This window comes from Rhinolophus sinicus, chromosome 18 (genome assembly GCF_057876585.1).
Source record: "Rhinolophus sinicus isolate RSI-liver-muscle chromosome 18, RSI-T2T, whole genome shotgun sequence".
NCBI classification, from domain to species: domain Eukaryota; kingdom Metazoa; phylum Chordata; class Mammalia; order Chiroptera; family Rhinolophidae; genus Rhinolophus; species Rhinolophus sinicus.
Window position 1 is genome coordinate 110,363,480 of NC_142518.1, and position 16,757 is coordinate 110,380,236.

The 16,757-nt window shown below is 52.9% G+C and overlaps 1 protein-coding gene across 1 annotated transcript; it reads right to left on the reverse strand.

Annotated features, from left to right (window-relative positions):
• Positions 1 to 534: 534 nt before the first annotated feature.
• Positions 535 to 9,185, reverse strand: LOC141569662 (uncharacterized). Its single transcript, XM_074323857.2, has 3 exons — positions 9,088 to 9,185; positions 2,185 to 6,506; positions 535 to 1,105 (listed from the first exon to the last, which is right to left on the reverse strand). Exons 2-3 carry the CDS (start codon positions 6,436 to 6,438, stop codon positions 1,100 to 1,102), a joined length of 4,260 nt encoding a protein of 1,419 aa, XP_074179958.2. The 5' UTR covers positions 6,439 to 6,506; positions 9,088 to 9,185; the 3' UTR covers positions 535 to 1,099.
• Positions 9,186 to 16,757: the final 7,572 nt, after the last annotated feature.

The window sequence follows — 16,757 nt, forward strand, 5'->3', positions numbered from 1 at the left end:
ATTGCTCAGTTAGTGTTATCAACATTTTTCCATGGAAAGATTTTCACATTTTAGGATACCTCAAATGAAAATACATTTGGGTTTTTTCTAAAAATCCTATCAGTTTAATACTGGCTTTCTCATCAAGGATACGATGTCCCTTTTAGGCATGACAGTTCTTTCTTGCTCAGCCCACTCCACACATCACATGTTTAGCAATCCTGAGTTCTAGACACTGAAAGCCAGTGGCACCTTCCCCCAAGTTAAGAAAACCAGGATCACCCCCATCTATTTTCAAAAGATCAAGGGGACAGGACCATCCCAAGACAAGAACCAATGGAAGCCCAACACTTCATAATTCATCTATTAAAAGGAAGAAAAGCCCTCATCACGTCTGTCAATGAAAGTGCCTACCCTAGCCTCTCCTTGTAGAAGTCTCCCATGGGTGCTAAGCAGGAATCCTTTATTAGCCTCCAACCCCAACCCCAGCGGACCCTTCCCTCAATTGCCCACAACAGAGGTGACACTCAGCTGAAACAGTCAATGAAATGTATTGAACAGAAACATTTACTAAAAATATTGAAAAAAGGGAATGAAAACACAAAGAACTTCTAACAGCCACTAGAGCCCATAGGTCTAAGGACCCTTGCTCCTGGGGACCCTGAAAAGGTGTGTCAGCTGTCCCCACTATGCCACAGCCCTCCTGCCATAGGTCCCCTTCCAGAGGGCCCCACGACTGGCCACTGAAGGATGATGGACACTGGCGATATCCACTCACTGCAGGGCACCCCTCCCCCTCTGGCCCACATGCTGGGTCTGCCCTGCCCTATGGCCAGGACAGGACAGTCACAGGATGCTGGAAAACACAGCAGGGGACACTCCACCAGGCTGAGGAAACTGAGTCACAAGGAACAACAGGGTGAGATATCAGAGCACAGTCCCCTCTGGCCCCGGTGCAGTTCTTCCTTCCTGAGGTCACAGGTGAGCACCGGCCATGCCCTCATCCGTCTTTCCTGCAGTCTCCTGGGCCTGGGCTCGGGGTCTCCGGGGTGGGGTGGTCAGCGGGGTAACTGCTCAGACAAGAACACACACATCTCCACAAGAACAAGCAGCGGTTGGCCTAAACCTACATGGAGAAAGCAGAGGTTAAGGTCACCACACTGGATGAGAACGAGCAGAGCCTTGGCTGGAAGGAAGCTCACAGCACGGGCCAGGGCCCAGGGGTGACTGCCCAGGTCGGCGAGGACACCCACCTGGGGGCACGCACACCTGGCGGCTCTGCACAGGAACTGTTTGGTGTGGTGGGGGGGGCAGGGGGTGATGACTTCACACGAGGGACACGGGGGGCCTACAGAGAAATAGGGTGGGGGCTTCCCAGCACACGGAGCAGCCTGCTCCAGGGAACGGAGAATGGGAGTCCCCCAGGGATGGCCCCTAATGTCTCCCAGTGCAGCGTGAGTGACACACGTCTTCTGGTGTCCCTCACCTAGGCTGGGACGGGGAATGGGCTGCTCAGGGCTGCTCCCAGGCTGGCTGCCCGAGGTGAGAGCGATTGGGGTGGGTGTAGTGCTGCCATGGAGGCAGGATGACTTCCCCCCACCCCATTTGCTGTCACACGTGGTCATCGTGGTCACTTGGAAGGGCTGAGCGTGGTGGTCAGGGCCCCTTGGGGGTAGTGGGGCCTGGGGGCTTGGTTTGGGCTGGCTGGGCCCTTCCCTGGCCCTGCTCCCCATGGTGGGGGAGGCGGCTTCCCCGGCCTGGCCTCCGCCTGCCTCCAGGGCTCTGCTGCCCCAGAGGAGAGGAGGCCGCTGGGCCTTCTGAGCCTATTTGCCCAAGGAGGACTCGGGGTGGGGCTCATCTCCCCTGTCCTGTCCTCATTACCTGACTCCTCCAGGATGGGCTTAAGCCCCTCCTGGGGGGGTCGCCTCAGCCTCCTGGTGTCCTGCCTGGGCCAGGCCTCTGGATCACCAATGGGACCTCCTGGGTCCTCCCCGGAAGCACTGCCCATGACGGCAGGGGCAGGGCCGCTAAGGGCCTCTGAGGGGCCTGCGTGGCCTAGGCCTGCAGGGGGGGAGCATTTTCATCTCCCTGAGTGGCAGGGGAGGCCTTGGTGGTCTCCTCAGGGGCAGGGGCTGCCCCAGTGGCATCATAGGTTTCAGGAGCAGCCTCAGCAGGGTCGGCAGTGCCGGGACCTGCCTCACTGACCTCGGCATGGGCTAGGGCAGCCTCCGCATCGTCGTCACTGGCCGGGGCAGCCTGGGCGGCATCTGCACTGGCAGGGATGGCCTGGGCGGCACCTTCACTGGCAGGGACGGCCTGGGTGGCATCTGCAGTGGCAGGGACGGCCTGGGCGGCATCTTCATGTCCTGAGGCGGCCTGGGCGGCACCTTCACTGGCCGTGGCGGCCTGGGCGGCACCTTCACTAGCCGGGGCGGCCTGGGCGGTATCTGCACTGGCAGGGATGGCCTGGGTGGCACCTTCACTGGCAGGGATGGCCTGGGTGGCATCTTCATGGCCTGAGGCGACCTGGGCAGCACTGTCACTGGCCGGGGCGGCCTGGGCGGCATCTGCACTGGCAGGGATGGCCTGGGCAGCATCTTCATGGCCTGAGGTGGCCTGGGCGGCATCTGCACTGGCAGGGATGGCCTGGGCAGCATCTTCATGGCCTGAGGTGGCCTGGGTGGCATCAGCAGTGTCAGAGATGGCCTGGGCAGCATCTTCATGGCCTGAGGTGGCCTGGGCGGCATCTGCACTGGCAGGGATGGCCTGGGCAGCATCTTCATGGCCTGAGGTGGCCTGGGTGGCATCAGCAGTGTCAGAGATGGCCTGGGCGGCATCTTCATGGCCTGAGGCAGCCTGGGTGGCACCTTCACTGGCAGGGATGGCCTGGGTGGCATCTTCATGGCCTGAGGTGGCCTGGGTGGCATCTGCACTGACAGGGATGGCCTGGGCGGCATCTTCATGGCCTGAGGTGGCCTGGGTGGCATCAGCAGTGTCAGAGATGGCCTGGATGGCATCGTCATCGCCTGAGGTGGCCTGGGTGGCATCAGCAGTGTCAGAGATGGCCTGGGCGGCATCTTCATGGCCTGAGGCAGCCTGGGTGGCACCTTCACTAGCCGGGGCGGCCTGGGCAGTATCTGCACTGGCAGGGATGGCCTGGATGGCATCTTCATGGCCTGAGGCGACCTGGGCAGCACTGTCACTGGCCGGGGCGGCCTGGGCGGCATCTGCACTGGCAGGGATGGCCTGGGCAGCATCTTCATGGCCTGAGGCGGCCTGGGTGGCATCTTCATGGCCTGAGGTGGCCTGGGCAGCATCTTCATGGCCTGAGGTGGCCTGGGTGGCATCTTCATGGCCTGAGGTGGCCTGGGTGGCACCTTCACTGGCAGGGATGGCCTGGGCAGCATCTTCATGGCCTGAGGTGGCCTGGGTGGCATCAGCAGTGTCAGAGATGGCCTGGGCGGCATCTTCATGGCCTGAGGCGGCCTGGGTGGCATCTGCACTGGCAGGGATGGCCTGGGCAGCATCTTCATGGCCTGAGGTGGCCTGGGTGGCATCAGCAGTGTCAGAGATGGCCTGGGCGGCATCTTCATGGCCTGAGGTGGCCTGGGTGGCATCTGCACTGGCAGGGATGGCCTGGGCGGCATCTTCATGGCCTGAGGTGGCCTGGGTGGCATCTGCACTGGCAGGGATGGCCTGGGCAGCATCTTCATGGCCTGAGGCAGCCTGGGTGGCATCTTCATGGCCTGAGGTGGCCTGGGCAGCATCTTCATGGCCTGAGGTGGCCTGGGTGGCATCTTCATGGCTTGAGGTCGCCTGGGTGGCACCTTCACTGGCAGGGATGGCCTGGGCAGCATCTTCATGGCCTGAGGTGGCCTGGGTGGCATCAGCAGTGTCAGAGATGGCCTGGGCGGCATCAGCAGTGTCAGAGATGGCCTGGGCGGCATCTTCATGGCCTGAGGCGGCCTGGGTGGCACCTTCACTGGCCGGGGCGGCCTGGGTGGCATCGTCATCGCCTGAGGTGGTCTGGGCAGCACCTTCACTGGCCCGTGCAGCCTGGGCGGCACCTGTACAGGAGGGGGCTGCGTGGGCGGTGGCCAGATGTCTAATACACGCCAGGGCCTCTTCTTCTACTTGGAACTGATGGCTGCCAGCCAGAATGGCTTCCCATGTCTCTGTCTCGCGAATGAGGCGCAACATCCCCATGAAGCCAGGCGGTCTCCTCTCCAGCCCCATCCTCACAAGTTTGCTCTGCAGTGTCTTGTTGGGGCGCGCCCACATCAGCACCTGCCGGGCGCGCACCTGGTCTGCAAGAGTGGGGTGGATGGCCCTCTTCTCCATGGCCGTCTGCAGCAGGCCTTCCAGGCGCATCACGTAGGCAAACAGGGTCTCCTGGGGCTGCTGGGCACAAGTCATGAACTTCATCCGCGCGGCCATGCGGGTGTCCTTGTTCCCGAACACCTGCACCAGCGCCACCAGGCATTCGTGAGCAGTGATGTGGGGATTTTCATCCAGGAGGCCACACATGAGAGCCAGTGCGGGGCCCCCCAAGCTCTCCAGCAGCCTCCTCCTCCTCTCCGTTTCCGACACGTGGCGCCACTGGTATAGCATGTCATTGGCATGGTCCAGCCAGCTCTCAAAGGGCTCTTCCTCGCTGCCTGGCTCTTGTGTCCCAGAAAAGGTTCTCAGTTCTGGGTCGGCCACGTTTTCCAGCACAGGCTGCAGGGCCTGGTTCCATTGCCGAATCCAGGCCTCTGCCTCTCCTGGGGCTCCTGCCATGCCCACAGCTTCTTCCTCACCTGGAGCCTGTGCTTCACCTGCAGCTCCTGCCACACTCACAGATCCTGTCATACCTGCAACTCCTGTGTCACCTGCAGCTCCCTCCTCATCTGCCACTACTGCTTCAGCTTCAGCTCCTACCCCACCTCCAGCTCTATCCTCACCTGCAGCTCCTTCCTCACCTACAGCTCCTTCCTCACCTGCAGCTCCTTCCTCACCTACAGCTCCTTCCTCACGTGCAGCTCGGTCATCATCTGAATCTCCATCCTCCCCTGAATCTCCTTCCTCTGAGTCTCCTTCCCCATCTGAATCTCCATACTCCCCTGAATCTCCGTCCTCCCCTGAATCTCCGTCCTCCCCTGAATCTCTGTCCTCTCCTGAATCTCCGTCCTTCCCTGAATCTCCACTCTCTCCTGAATCTCTGTCCTCCCCTGAATCTCCGTCCTTCCCTGAATCTCCGTCCTTCCCTGAATCTCCATCCTTCCCTGAATCTCCGTCCTTCCCTGAATCTCCGTCCTTCCCTGAATCTCCGTCCTTCCCTGAATCTCCATCCTTCCCTGAATCTCCGCTCTCTCCTGAATCTCCGTCCTTCCCTGAATCTCCATCCTTCCCTGAATCTCCGTCCTCTCCTGCACCTCCTTCCTCACCCACAGCTCCAGCCTCACCTGCAGCTTCTTCCTCACCTGCAGCTCCCTCATGTGACACTACTGCTATGTCTTCAGCTCCTACCTCAGCTCCAGCTCTATCCTCACCTGCAGGTTCATTCTCACCTGCAGTTCCTTTGTCTCCTGCTGCTCCTTCTCCACCCACAGCTCCAGCCTCACCTGCAGCTTCCTGCTCTCCTGCAGCTCCCTCATGGGACACTACTGCTTCATCTTCAACTTCTACCTCACCTCCAGCTCTACACTCACCTGCAGCTACCTCACCTGCAGCTCCTTCCTCACCTGCAGCTCCATTCTGACCTGCAGCTCCATCCTGCCCTGGACCTCCACCCTCTCCTGAATCTCCGTCCTCTCCTGAATCTCCGTCCTCCCCTGAATCTCCCTCCTCCTCCTCTGAATCTCCATCCTCCCCAGAATCTCCGTCCTCCCCAGAATCTCCATCCTCCCCTGAATCTCCGTCCTGCCCTGAATCTCCATCCTCACCTCCAGCTCCGTCCTCACCTCCAGCTCCATCCTCACCTGAATCTGTGTCCTCACCTGAATCTCCGTCTTCACCTGCAGCTCCTTCCTCTCCTACAGCTCCTTCCTCACCCTCAGCTTCACCTGCAGTTCCAGTCCCACCTGCAGCTCCTGCCTCACATGCCCAGGCAACCATTGTTTGCTTCTGGAGGTGTGCAGGGAAATTGGGTCTATCCTGTGACTCAGAATCAGGGGCCTGGGGCAGGAAGATCCCAGTCCAGTGTCCTCCCTTTCCTGGTATTTGCTGGGGGATCAGACTTTGGTTTAAATACTCAGCGAGGTTGACCAAGGCAACTGTGGACCCGAGCTCCTGTCTGAAGACCTTGCCCAGCACGCGGTACTTGCCCAGGGGCCACAAGGCAGCCTGCACGGCCTCCTGGAATTCCTGGTTCTTGCAATCATTTGGGATGCCCAGGATGAGGAGGGAGCGATGTTCGTTCACGCCCATCCAGCTGCACCGGTCTTGCACCATCGCCAGTGCCATCACTATCATGATCATTGAAGACCCAAGGGTGGAGAGAAGTGAGTGGACAGGGGTGTGCACACTGTCATAGTGTGGCCTTTGTCCTGTGGGTGCAAATGGGAGAGAGGCATGTTCATGCCACACAGCCCACCCCACCGCCCAGCCAGAGCCCCATGCCCCTCCCTATTTTGTTTGTTCAATTTTAGGAAACATTTTTGAAAATAAATTAACTTTCAAGATATAATGCTAGTTGGGGAACGTAATCAATAACATAAAGATGTTGTAGGGTATCCGATGGACATGTGTCCCATTTGGGAGACCACCTCAGGGATGATGTAGATGCCTGATCTCTGCACTGTACACCTGAAGCTAAACAATAATGAATGCCAACTATTTTATTTATATATATATATATATATATATATATATATATGTGTGTGTGTGTGTGTGTGTGTGTGTGTGTATATATATATATGGTTACAGGAAGCGGAGTACAGCATTAGGAATAGAGACAGTGGAAATGTAATGGCTCTGTGCGATGTCAGAGGGATGGATAGTGGATGGGGGGAGGGGAGTTCACACAGTGTGAGGGATATAAATGATAAACATCTAAGTATTGCTTTGTCTTGTGCACCTGAAACTAATAAAATTTAAAAAAAAGATATAATGCTAGTCATAATTTCTATTTTTCTGGCATCAGTTTTAGGAAGCTGTCTTTTTCCCAAGGAATTTGTCAAGTTTTCAAAATTTTCGCCTAAATTTTTCTGTAATGTTCCCTCATTCTCTTTTTAATGTCTGTCTATTCTGTAGTTGTAGCCCTCTTTCATTCCTGACATTAAGGATTAGTGTTCTTTCCCCTTTTTTGGGATTAGTCTTACTAAGGCTTTATCAGTCTTGTTGCTCTTTAAAAAGAACCAAGATATGACATTAATTTATCTATAATTTTACATGTAAATGGATTAAATGCTCTAATCAAAAAACATAGAGTGGATGAATGGATAAGAAAACAAGACCCCTCCATATACTGCCTACAAAAGATCCATTTCAGATCAAAAGACACACACAGACTGAAAGTAAAGGGATGGAAAAAGATATTTTATACAAATGGAAATGAAAAAAAAGCTGGCGTAGCAATACTTATATCAGACAAAATAGACTTTAAAACAAAGGCTATAACAAGAGACAAAGAAGAACCCAGCAATTCCACTTCTGGGTATTTATCCAAATAAATCCAAAAAACTAATTTGAAAAGACATATGAATCCTTATGTTCATTGTAGCATTACTTACAATGGCCAAGATATAGAAGCAACCTCAGTGTCCATCCATGGACGACTGGATAGAGGTAGGACATATATACAATGGAATATTAGTTGGCCCTAAAAAAGAATGAAATCTTGCCATCTGCAATAACATGGATGAACCTAGAGGGTATTAATGCTAAGTGAAATAGGTCGAACAAGAGACAAATGCCATGTGATTTCACTTATAGGTGGAATCTAAAAAACAAAATAAATGAACAAAACAGAAACAAACTTACAGATACAGAGAACATTTTATGGTTGCCAGATGAGAGGGGGGATGGGTGAAAAGGGGGAAGGGATTAAGATGCGCAAATTGCTAGTTATAAAAACAGTCACGGGATATAAAGTACAGCATAGGGAATATAGTCAATAGTATTTAAATAACTATGCATGGTGTCAGATTGTTACTAGATTTATTGGGGTGTTCACTTCATAAGTCATATAAACGTCTAACTACTATGTTGCATACCTAACACTAATATAATATTGCACGTCAACTATAATTGAAAAATAAAAAAATGTATTTAAAAAACCCATAAATTTCTCATTTATAACAAGTTAATTTTTTAAGTGAGAACCTCAATTCATTTAATATTTCAATATCAGATTACTGGCTTTCATTTGTGTTAATCTAACAGAGGAAAAATAAATTATAGTTAAAAATAAAAAAAATGTCTATATATTCGTCACGGATTTCCTCTCTTAGCTGTATTATTTTTTCAGTCAACTCATTTTATGTTTACTTTATTCTTTTTCTAGCTTCTTTAAATGGACCATTAGGTCACTGACTTTATGCTCTTCTTTTCTAATATAAGCACTTAGAGCACTATGTTGTCCTCTGATCATTTCTTTCGTTACCTAACACTAATTTTGGTAAGTTGTATTTTTTATTATTAAAACATTTGGTAAGAAACGTTTTCTAAGTTCCTTTGTGATTTTCTTTGATCCATGGGTTTCCAAGTATTTACAGACGTTATTACTAATTTAAAATAAAATTCTCCTGTGATAAGAGAACTCAAGTAAAAGTGCAATCCTTTTAAATGTATGGACTTTTTTACGGCTGGATGTATGGTGTTATCCGGGTGAAAGCAGCCTTGTAAAGAATCTATATTTGCTTTGGAGACCAAGGCCTTGCCCCTCCCGCCAAGACAAGCCCTATACCACCCCCTACAGAGGCGACCTGGAGCCTCCCAGATTCCAACTGCAGCGCCCCCCTCCGCCCCCACCCCATGTGCAGTGGCCAACAGCTTCCACCAGATCACAGCAACCCAGCAGCATCACTTGCATCCCGCCAGGAAGGCGGTACCTCACCTGCCCCACCACACCCTCCGCTCGAGGTTGTACCTTCCACCCCATCCCCTCCCTGCACCCGGCGCTCTAACCTCTCGGGCCAGCAAAGCGTACTCTCTGCGTGCCCCGCCCCACAGTTCGTGGCACGCGTCTCCAGACCCTGGAAGCAAGGCGCCCCCACGCGGTTAGACGTTAGCCTTCCCCTCTTGCCTCCTCACACCGAGCTCTCCCCTCCCAGGTACCGCTTCCCCCACCCATGCTCTCTACACCAGCAGCCAGTCCTCTTCCCCTCTGTCTCCAGAAGCAAGGTTGCGCCCCCACCCCCGCCCCGCTTTCGCACCACCCGCGCCCGCTCCCCAGAACAGGAAGCCCTCCCCCCTCGCGCCCTCGATACAAGATGGCCGCCCGTCCGCCTCAGTTCCTCACACCCGGAGCGGGAGGCCGCCTTGTGACCTAACTGCCGGCGTCCTCCCTTCCTGCCCCTCCAACATGCACAGCAAGCTTCCCGGATGCGGGAATCCTCTGATTCGTCCCCACCTCGCTCGCTAGCCCTCCCTTCTCCCTCACAGTAGCCGTTAGGCCTCCCCTCACGTCGAGGCACAGAAAACATGCCTGCCCCGTACCCCTCCCCCCACACACACACACCGGCAGCTACCGTGTTTCCCCGAAAATAAGACGTGGCTGGACAGAATTTTTGTTCCAAAAGACACATTAGAGCTGATGGTCCGGCCAGGTCTTATTTTTGGGGAACACGGTAGCAGCCAGCAGCCCTGAACTCTGTGGAGCCCCCAAAGCCGGCCCAGCAGCTCCGATGACCCTGCCCTCCACCCGCCTCAGGGCACAGTCGTCCTTCCATCCTGCTCTAGCACACGGGAGCGTTCCTTGCCCATGTTCCCCCAACCGCTCAGCCATTAACCCACCCATCGGCCTCCTCACACCAGAGAACCCCAACCTGATCCCCTCGCAACCAACAGTCCTCCCCACTTCACAGAACCCACACACACACTGGGATCCCAGCCTTCAGCCCCTCTCAGTCAGTAGCAGGCCTCCCTTGGGCCTTGGTGCCTCGCTCCCGCTCCCACACCCCCATGTTAGCCTTCCCCTCAGACTCCTCACCAGGGCGCCCTCCCCCCACCTCCAGCCCCAGAGTCCTGGCCCCCGCCAAAGCCATACCTTGCACCTCACATTCTCGGCCTCTGTTCACAACTCTGGAACCCGAAGGAGCTGAAGAGCTCGCCTCTGCGGCGTAGCGAGGAGCCATGTGGCTGCCGTCCACTAAGCACTCCGCGTTGGGCCACGAGAGCTTCCTGAGGCTCCCAGAAACCCTCGGGGGGCGGGGGGGGATAAGGGAGAACGTCCTCTGCGTCGGGGTGCGGGGCAAATGATTGGCTCCGAAGCGCACGTGGGAAGGCACTGTGTTACAGTATCAACGGCCCACGAGAGGTAAGGACATGATGTCCCAAGGCTTGAAGCCTCCGGAAGCAACAGGCACACCCATTGGCCCTCCAGCAACAAAATGGCCTACCAACATGCAGGGGACTTGGAGTAAACTTGCGGATGGAGACTCCATTTTGGCAAATTGGGCAAATTTTCTTTATAGTTTGTTTTCCATTGTGGTTTAAAATGTCATAAAGATATCCTATATTTTTGCTGATTTCTAATCTATTTGTATCAATTGCTGAGACAGGAGTGTTAAATTTTCCAACAATAATTGTGGAAATGTCTACTTCTCCCTTTTTTCTGTCAACTTTTGTTTCATATATTTTAAGCTCGTTATTGGGTACAAATACATTTATGAACTCTATGTGTTCCTGATTATTTAACCCAAATATCATTATTACCTTTTATCTCAGGTAATAGTCTGTCTTTAAATCTATTTTGTCTAGTATTAATGTACCTATTCCCACTTTCTTTTTTTTAATTAAAGTTTATTGGGGTGACAATTGTTAGTAATGTTACATAGATTTCAGGTGTACAATTCTGTATTACATCATCTATAAATCACATTGTGTGTTCATTCCCAATTTCTTATGCTTATTCTTTGCATAGTATATCATTTTGGATACTCTTGCTATCAACTCATCTGAGTCTTTATTTTTAAATTCATCTCTTGCAGACAGCAAAATCCTTGCTCTTTTCTTCATACTAACAATCTCTGCCTTGTTATTGGAGTATTTAACCCATTAACATTGAGTGTAATTTTTTTTTTCTTTCTTTTTTTTTTAATTAAATGTATTGGGGTGACAATTGTTAGTAAAATTACATAGATTTCAGGTGTACAATTCTGTATTACATCATCTATAAATCCCATTGTGTGTTCACTGACTCTGAGTGTAATTTTTTATATGGTTGAATTTAAGTCTATCATTATACTGTCTGTCTTAGCCCATACAGGCAGTTACGTATAACAAAATCCCATAGGTAGGGTTTCTTATAAACAACAAATATTTATTTCTCACAGTTCTGGAGGCTGGAAGTCCAAGATCAAGGTACTAGCAGATTCTGTGTCTGATGAGAGCCCACTTCCTCGTTGATAGACAGCTGTCTCACATGGCAGAATGGGGAGAGGGAACTCTCCAGAGCCTCCTTCATAAGGACACTAATCCCATTCATGGGGGTTCCACCCTTATGACCTAATCACCTCCTAAGGGTACCACCTCCAAATATCATCACATTGGGAGTTAGAATTTAACATGTGAACTTTGGGGAGGACACAAACATCCAGTCTATAGCACTATCTGTCCATCTATTTTTTGTTCCTATGTTCCCCTTTTCCTGCCTGAGATACTCAAATTTTTAAAATTCCATTTTAACTTTTCCCTAACGTTTCACTGACTACTTGTGGTTAATATTGTACCACTTCACATAAATGTAAGAACCTTTCTACTATATAGATTAATTCCCCCCACCCCATCCTTTATGCTATAGTTGCCATATGTGTTACATCCGCATGTATTATAAAACCTACAAATTATTATAATTTTTACTTTAAATAGTCATATGTACTATAAAGAAATTAAAATATTCTTTAATATTTACCCACCTATTTACCATTTCTGGTGTTCTTCATCTCTACCCAAAGATCGGTGCTGGTCTTACCTGCCATCTACCTCAAAAGGTCCTTATTTCATTTCCATTCTTGAAGGGCCTTTTTCCTTGATTAGATAGAGTTCTGGGCTGAAAGTTGTTTGTTCCCATTGTTGTTCAGCACTTTAAAATGTTGTTTCACTGTATCCTGGTTTCCGTCTTTTCCAATGAAAATTCAGTGGATTTTCTTGTTGATGTTCTATGTGAAGTGCTTTGTCTAGCTCTGAGTACTCTCAGGATTTTCCCTTTATCCTTTGTTTTCGGTAGTTTAACTATGATAAGCCTACATGTGGTTTTTCTTTGGTATTTATCCTCCTTAGAGTTCACAGAACTTCTTGAATCTGCAAATTATCTCCATCTCCACATTTTAAAAATGTCAGTCATTATTTCTTCAAATCGTTTTTCTTCGCCATTCTCTCTCTTGTTTCCTGGGATCCCAAATACATATGTGTTTGACCTTTATATATTGTCCCACAGCTCACTGAGGTTCTGTTCTGGGTTGGGTTTTTTGTTTTTTTTAATTATTTTTCCTCTCAGTTTCTCAGAATGGATCATTTCTATTGATCTATCTTCCAACAAGTACCCACCCCTTCCCCACTGGGGTCCCGGGGACCTGCTGCAGAGTGGCCAAATCTGAGCTTGCTGCCTTTGGGGCACCGTCACTGCCTGCAGCAGTGAAGCCACCTCTCTCAGAGAAGGTCCCAGGACCCTCCTGCCGCAGTAAAGGGAGGTGCACAGAGGAGAGATGGAGTCGATGCCCTGTGTGGGTCGCAGCTGACTGGCACATCCACAGACTTTCGTTATATTACTCTTTCTAAGTTGGGCGTGTGTTTGAAATTCTTCATAAGAAAAAGTTGAAAACAATCTAGAAGGGAAATTTCTCTCCCGATACAATTGTGGGTTTATCAATTTCTCTTCATAGGTCTATCACTTTTGCTGTAAGCATTCTGATGCTCTCCAGACTAACTGTAGTAATGCTACCAGCAGCCATATGGTAACCCAAAAAGGTTGCAGACAATTGTGCATTGTCTCCCCGTTCTCTATTTTTATAGCCCTATTGCAGCTACACGTTCAGAGCACACAGTTATTCCACAGTGGATGTAGGTTGCAGTCCCAGGGCCCCCCTCCAGGCCTAAGGCTCTCACTCCCCTCCTTTTGTGAGGCTTCAATACTGGTGCTCTCTAGGAATTGCTCAAGGCCAAAGGAGCTGCTTTACCTGAGGTCGCCCCCAGCCCACATCCATTTACTACTAGCTGATGTGCGGTGCAAAGGCACAGCCTCCTTCCTGGAATTGGCTTGGGAGGGGTCTGAGCTCAATCCATTCCCTCGTGTAAGAGTTTTCTGGGGCTGCTGCAATAAATTACCACAAACCTCATAGCTTAAAACAACAGGAATTTATTCTCTCACGGTTCTGGAGACCAGAAGCCCAAAATTAAGGTGTCAGCAGGACTGTGCTTCCTCCAAAGGCTCTAAGGGAGGACGCTTCCTGCCTCTTCCAATATCGTGGGCTCCAGGCGTCCCTGGGCTTGTGGCTGCATCACTTCTATCCCTGCCTCCACCTTCACATGGCTTATCTATGTCTGTGTCTCTCTTCTGTCTCTTATAAAGACACTTGTCATTGTATTTAGGGTCCACCTGGATAATCCAGCATGATCTCATCTTGAGATTCTTAACTTCATCCCATCTGCAAAGACACTTCTTCCAAAAAAGGTCACTTTCACAGGTTCCAGGAGGATGTGCGCATATCTTTTGAGGCAGCACCATTCGCCCCACTACACCTCGAGAGCCCCTGGAGAGGCCAGGCCAGGGCCTGCCTAGCCAGCCCCCCAGTGAGAGGAGAAGATCTGACAGCAGGGCCCATTGCCAATGGCCATAGGGGACCTCCCTGCCTTTGCTCCAGAGAAGGGCCTCCTGGGACCCCTATTACCTGCAGCCAGAAGCACCCTAGTGGGTGTCCCAGCTCTCCCCCTAAGCCAGGGGTGGCCATACTGAGGGCTTCTCGTTGAGGCCCAGGCTCTCCTGGTTTTGTAAGGAGAGGTAGCGCTCAGAGACAGAGAGGTGCCCACCTCACGCTCAGTTCCCAGTGGCCTGGGGCTGGGGGAGGGGTGAGACATGCAGGGTGCCTGGTTTTCCTTGTTGCTTTTCTTTGACAGCCTTTTTTATATTCCCAACTTTTTGAGGAACTCATCATTGTCAATGGAGCGCCTGTCCCGGGTCAGCCTGGATTTCAATCCTGGCTCTGCCACAGGGACGGTGACCTATGGGAAAATGGAGACTCCAATGGCCACCCTGCAGACCAGCTGGACGGTCACCTGGGAGGACCCAAGGGAAAGACAGATGCACGCAGCAGCTCTTCCCTTCCTGCTCTTCTCCTCTTTCCCCTCCATCTGTCTGCACACTGCCCTCCCCCAACCCCTCTTCACTCGCCTCACTTTCTCATCTCTAACTTCCTCGTTCAAGTGGCCTGGTCATTACTGGGTGGCCGTGGCCTGACCACTTGCAGCTAGCTGCCCTGCAGGGGCTCCATAGATCCCAGATGGATGGACAGATAACTGGATGGACTGAAAGCCCGATGTTGCCCCTCCCCGTCCCCTTGGGGGACTGCGGTGGACTGACCACTGAGACCTAAGAAGCCTGGCCCGGGAGCAGAAGTGCCTCCGGGATGCGCGAGGAGCCAAGACAGAATGCCTCCAGGTGCACCAGGCGGGCACGGAGCGGGTGCCACCCTCCCGCCGCGCCGCGCATGCTCCGTACCCCTCCCCCACCCGCGTCCCGTTCCCACGCTGCCGTCGACTGGCACCAGCCCACTCGTTACCCGGTCCCGGCCCCGCTCTTTGGTGCTGAACGGACGGATGGTTACGCAGAACGCGGCTCCCGAGCGGCGCCAGGGAACAGTGAACGAAGCTGAGACCCCCCCCCCCCAGCCCTGCCGCTTCCTGGGGGTGCTGCCCCGGAGGGCTTCTCGGAGGTGGCGGCTTTGGCCTCAGGCCTGCGGGGAGTGAGGGGTGGGCCCCGTCTCGGCAGGTGGCTAGGGAGCGAGGAAGCTGTGGCAGTGGCGACGGTCGGGATGCCCTGGGAGGCAGCGGGCACCGGGAGCTGGGAGCCAGCCCTCTGGGCCGCCCGCTTCCTGAGCGCCCGGGAAAGGCAGCCCGGGTTTCCCAGTGTCTCTCGCTGACTGCGGTTCGCCACCCACCCGGGTGCCGGCAAGAGCGCATCCTGTCGCCCAGCCGCCGGGTAAGTTTGGACTGTGTGCCTCTGCGTGTAGGAGCTTCCGGGCAGGCTGGCATGGTGAGGTCGCGGCACTCCTGCCTAGGGGCGCCCGGCGAAGCGTCCGCAGGCACAGGGGTGGGGGGTTGTGCCCCTCGGTGGTGTGGAGTGGGCATAAGAAGAGGAGGCGGAGGGCAGGATGGAAGCCCGCAAGGGCAAGAGAGAGAGCGCTGAGCTGCGCAGAGACGTGCGGGAATTGTGCGGGGCTGCCCTGCAGGACCAGTTCTCACAGATACCTACCTGCCCAGCTGCCCCTTAGGGCAATGTGCTGCGGGCATTCGGGATATATCGGAAGGAATGGGCAGAACTCCCTGCTCCGTGGGTCCAGTCCTAGTGGCAGGGCACAGACAGAAAATGGTAAACGTTTTAAATTAGGTATTATAAAGTACGTTAAACCATGGGAAGTGCCACAGGGAAAAATAGAGCAGAGGAAGGGAGTTGAGGGGTCCGGTTGCAGGTTTCAATAGTGTGGTTAGAAGGTGACGTTTCTGAAAAATTTGAGGTAGGCGAGAGAGCCTTTAAGGCAGAGGGAACAGCCAGTGCAAAGGTCCTGAGGCAGGAGTGGTGTGCTGGGTGGGAGGAGGAGCTCAGGGCCAGTGTGGCTGGAGCAGAGGGAGCGAGTGGCATGGGAGGGGGGAAGGGCGGGCTCAGGAAGGGCCATGCGAGTTTATTCTGAGTGAGATGGGCACTGGAGGGAGGGCTGTCAGCAGGGAAGAACAGAACCCCACTAGGAGATGGCTCTTTAATATCCAGGTCAGCCTCTGCCCCTGAGGACGTGCCTTGAGACAATAGTTGCAGGGTTGCTCCTCAGAGGATTTTGCTGGGCCAGGCCACCAGGAGGGCCCTAGGTTGACCTGTGGCAGCTCCTGGGCCAGACCTGGGCTCTGGGCTGAGGCTGGCATCCCCAGACCCTGGGTCCTCAGGCCTTTCCACCAGGTGGTAGTAGATGATGTAGGCTTCAGGTTAGGCTGCTGGGGCCAAAAGGAGGCAGTTGGGGTCTTGAGTCACTGGACCCAGAGGAAGGTCCGCCAGGAGGAAAGAAAATGGAGTGCAGTGGCCCAGGGTGTCCCTCTTTGTGGATGAAAAACCAGTTCCTGATCCAGCCTGAGTGGGATAGTTGACTGACTTTCCGGTTGTTGTTTCCTTTCTTTTTCTGGGGAAATAGCCCCATCTCGTGGTCCTTCGAAGGCATCAGCGCCAAAGCCCACTGGCCGCCTCTCCCAATTTGGGGCTGTTTCACTTCCATTGGCAGCACTGCTGTCTGATGGACCCTCACCTGTGTGCCCAGTGCCCGGTTTCACGAAAACCAGAGCTTCAGGGCCTAGGAACATCCTTTCGCTTCTCCTCTGCTCTGGTGGCCTAAGGTCAAAGGGTCTTAGGAGAAGCCGCTGTCCAGTTCCGGAGGCTC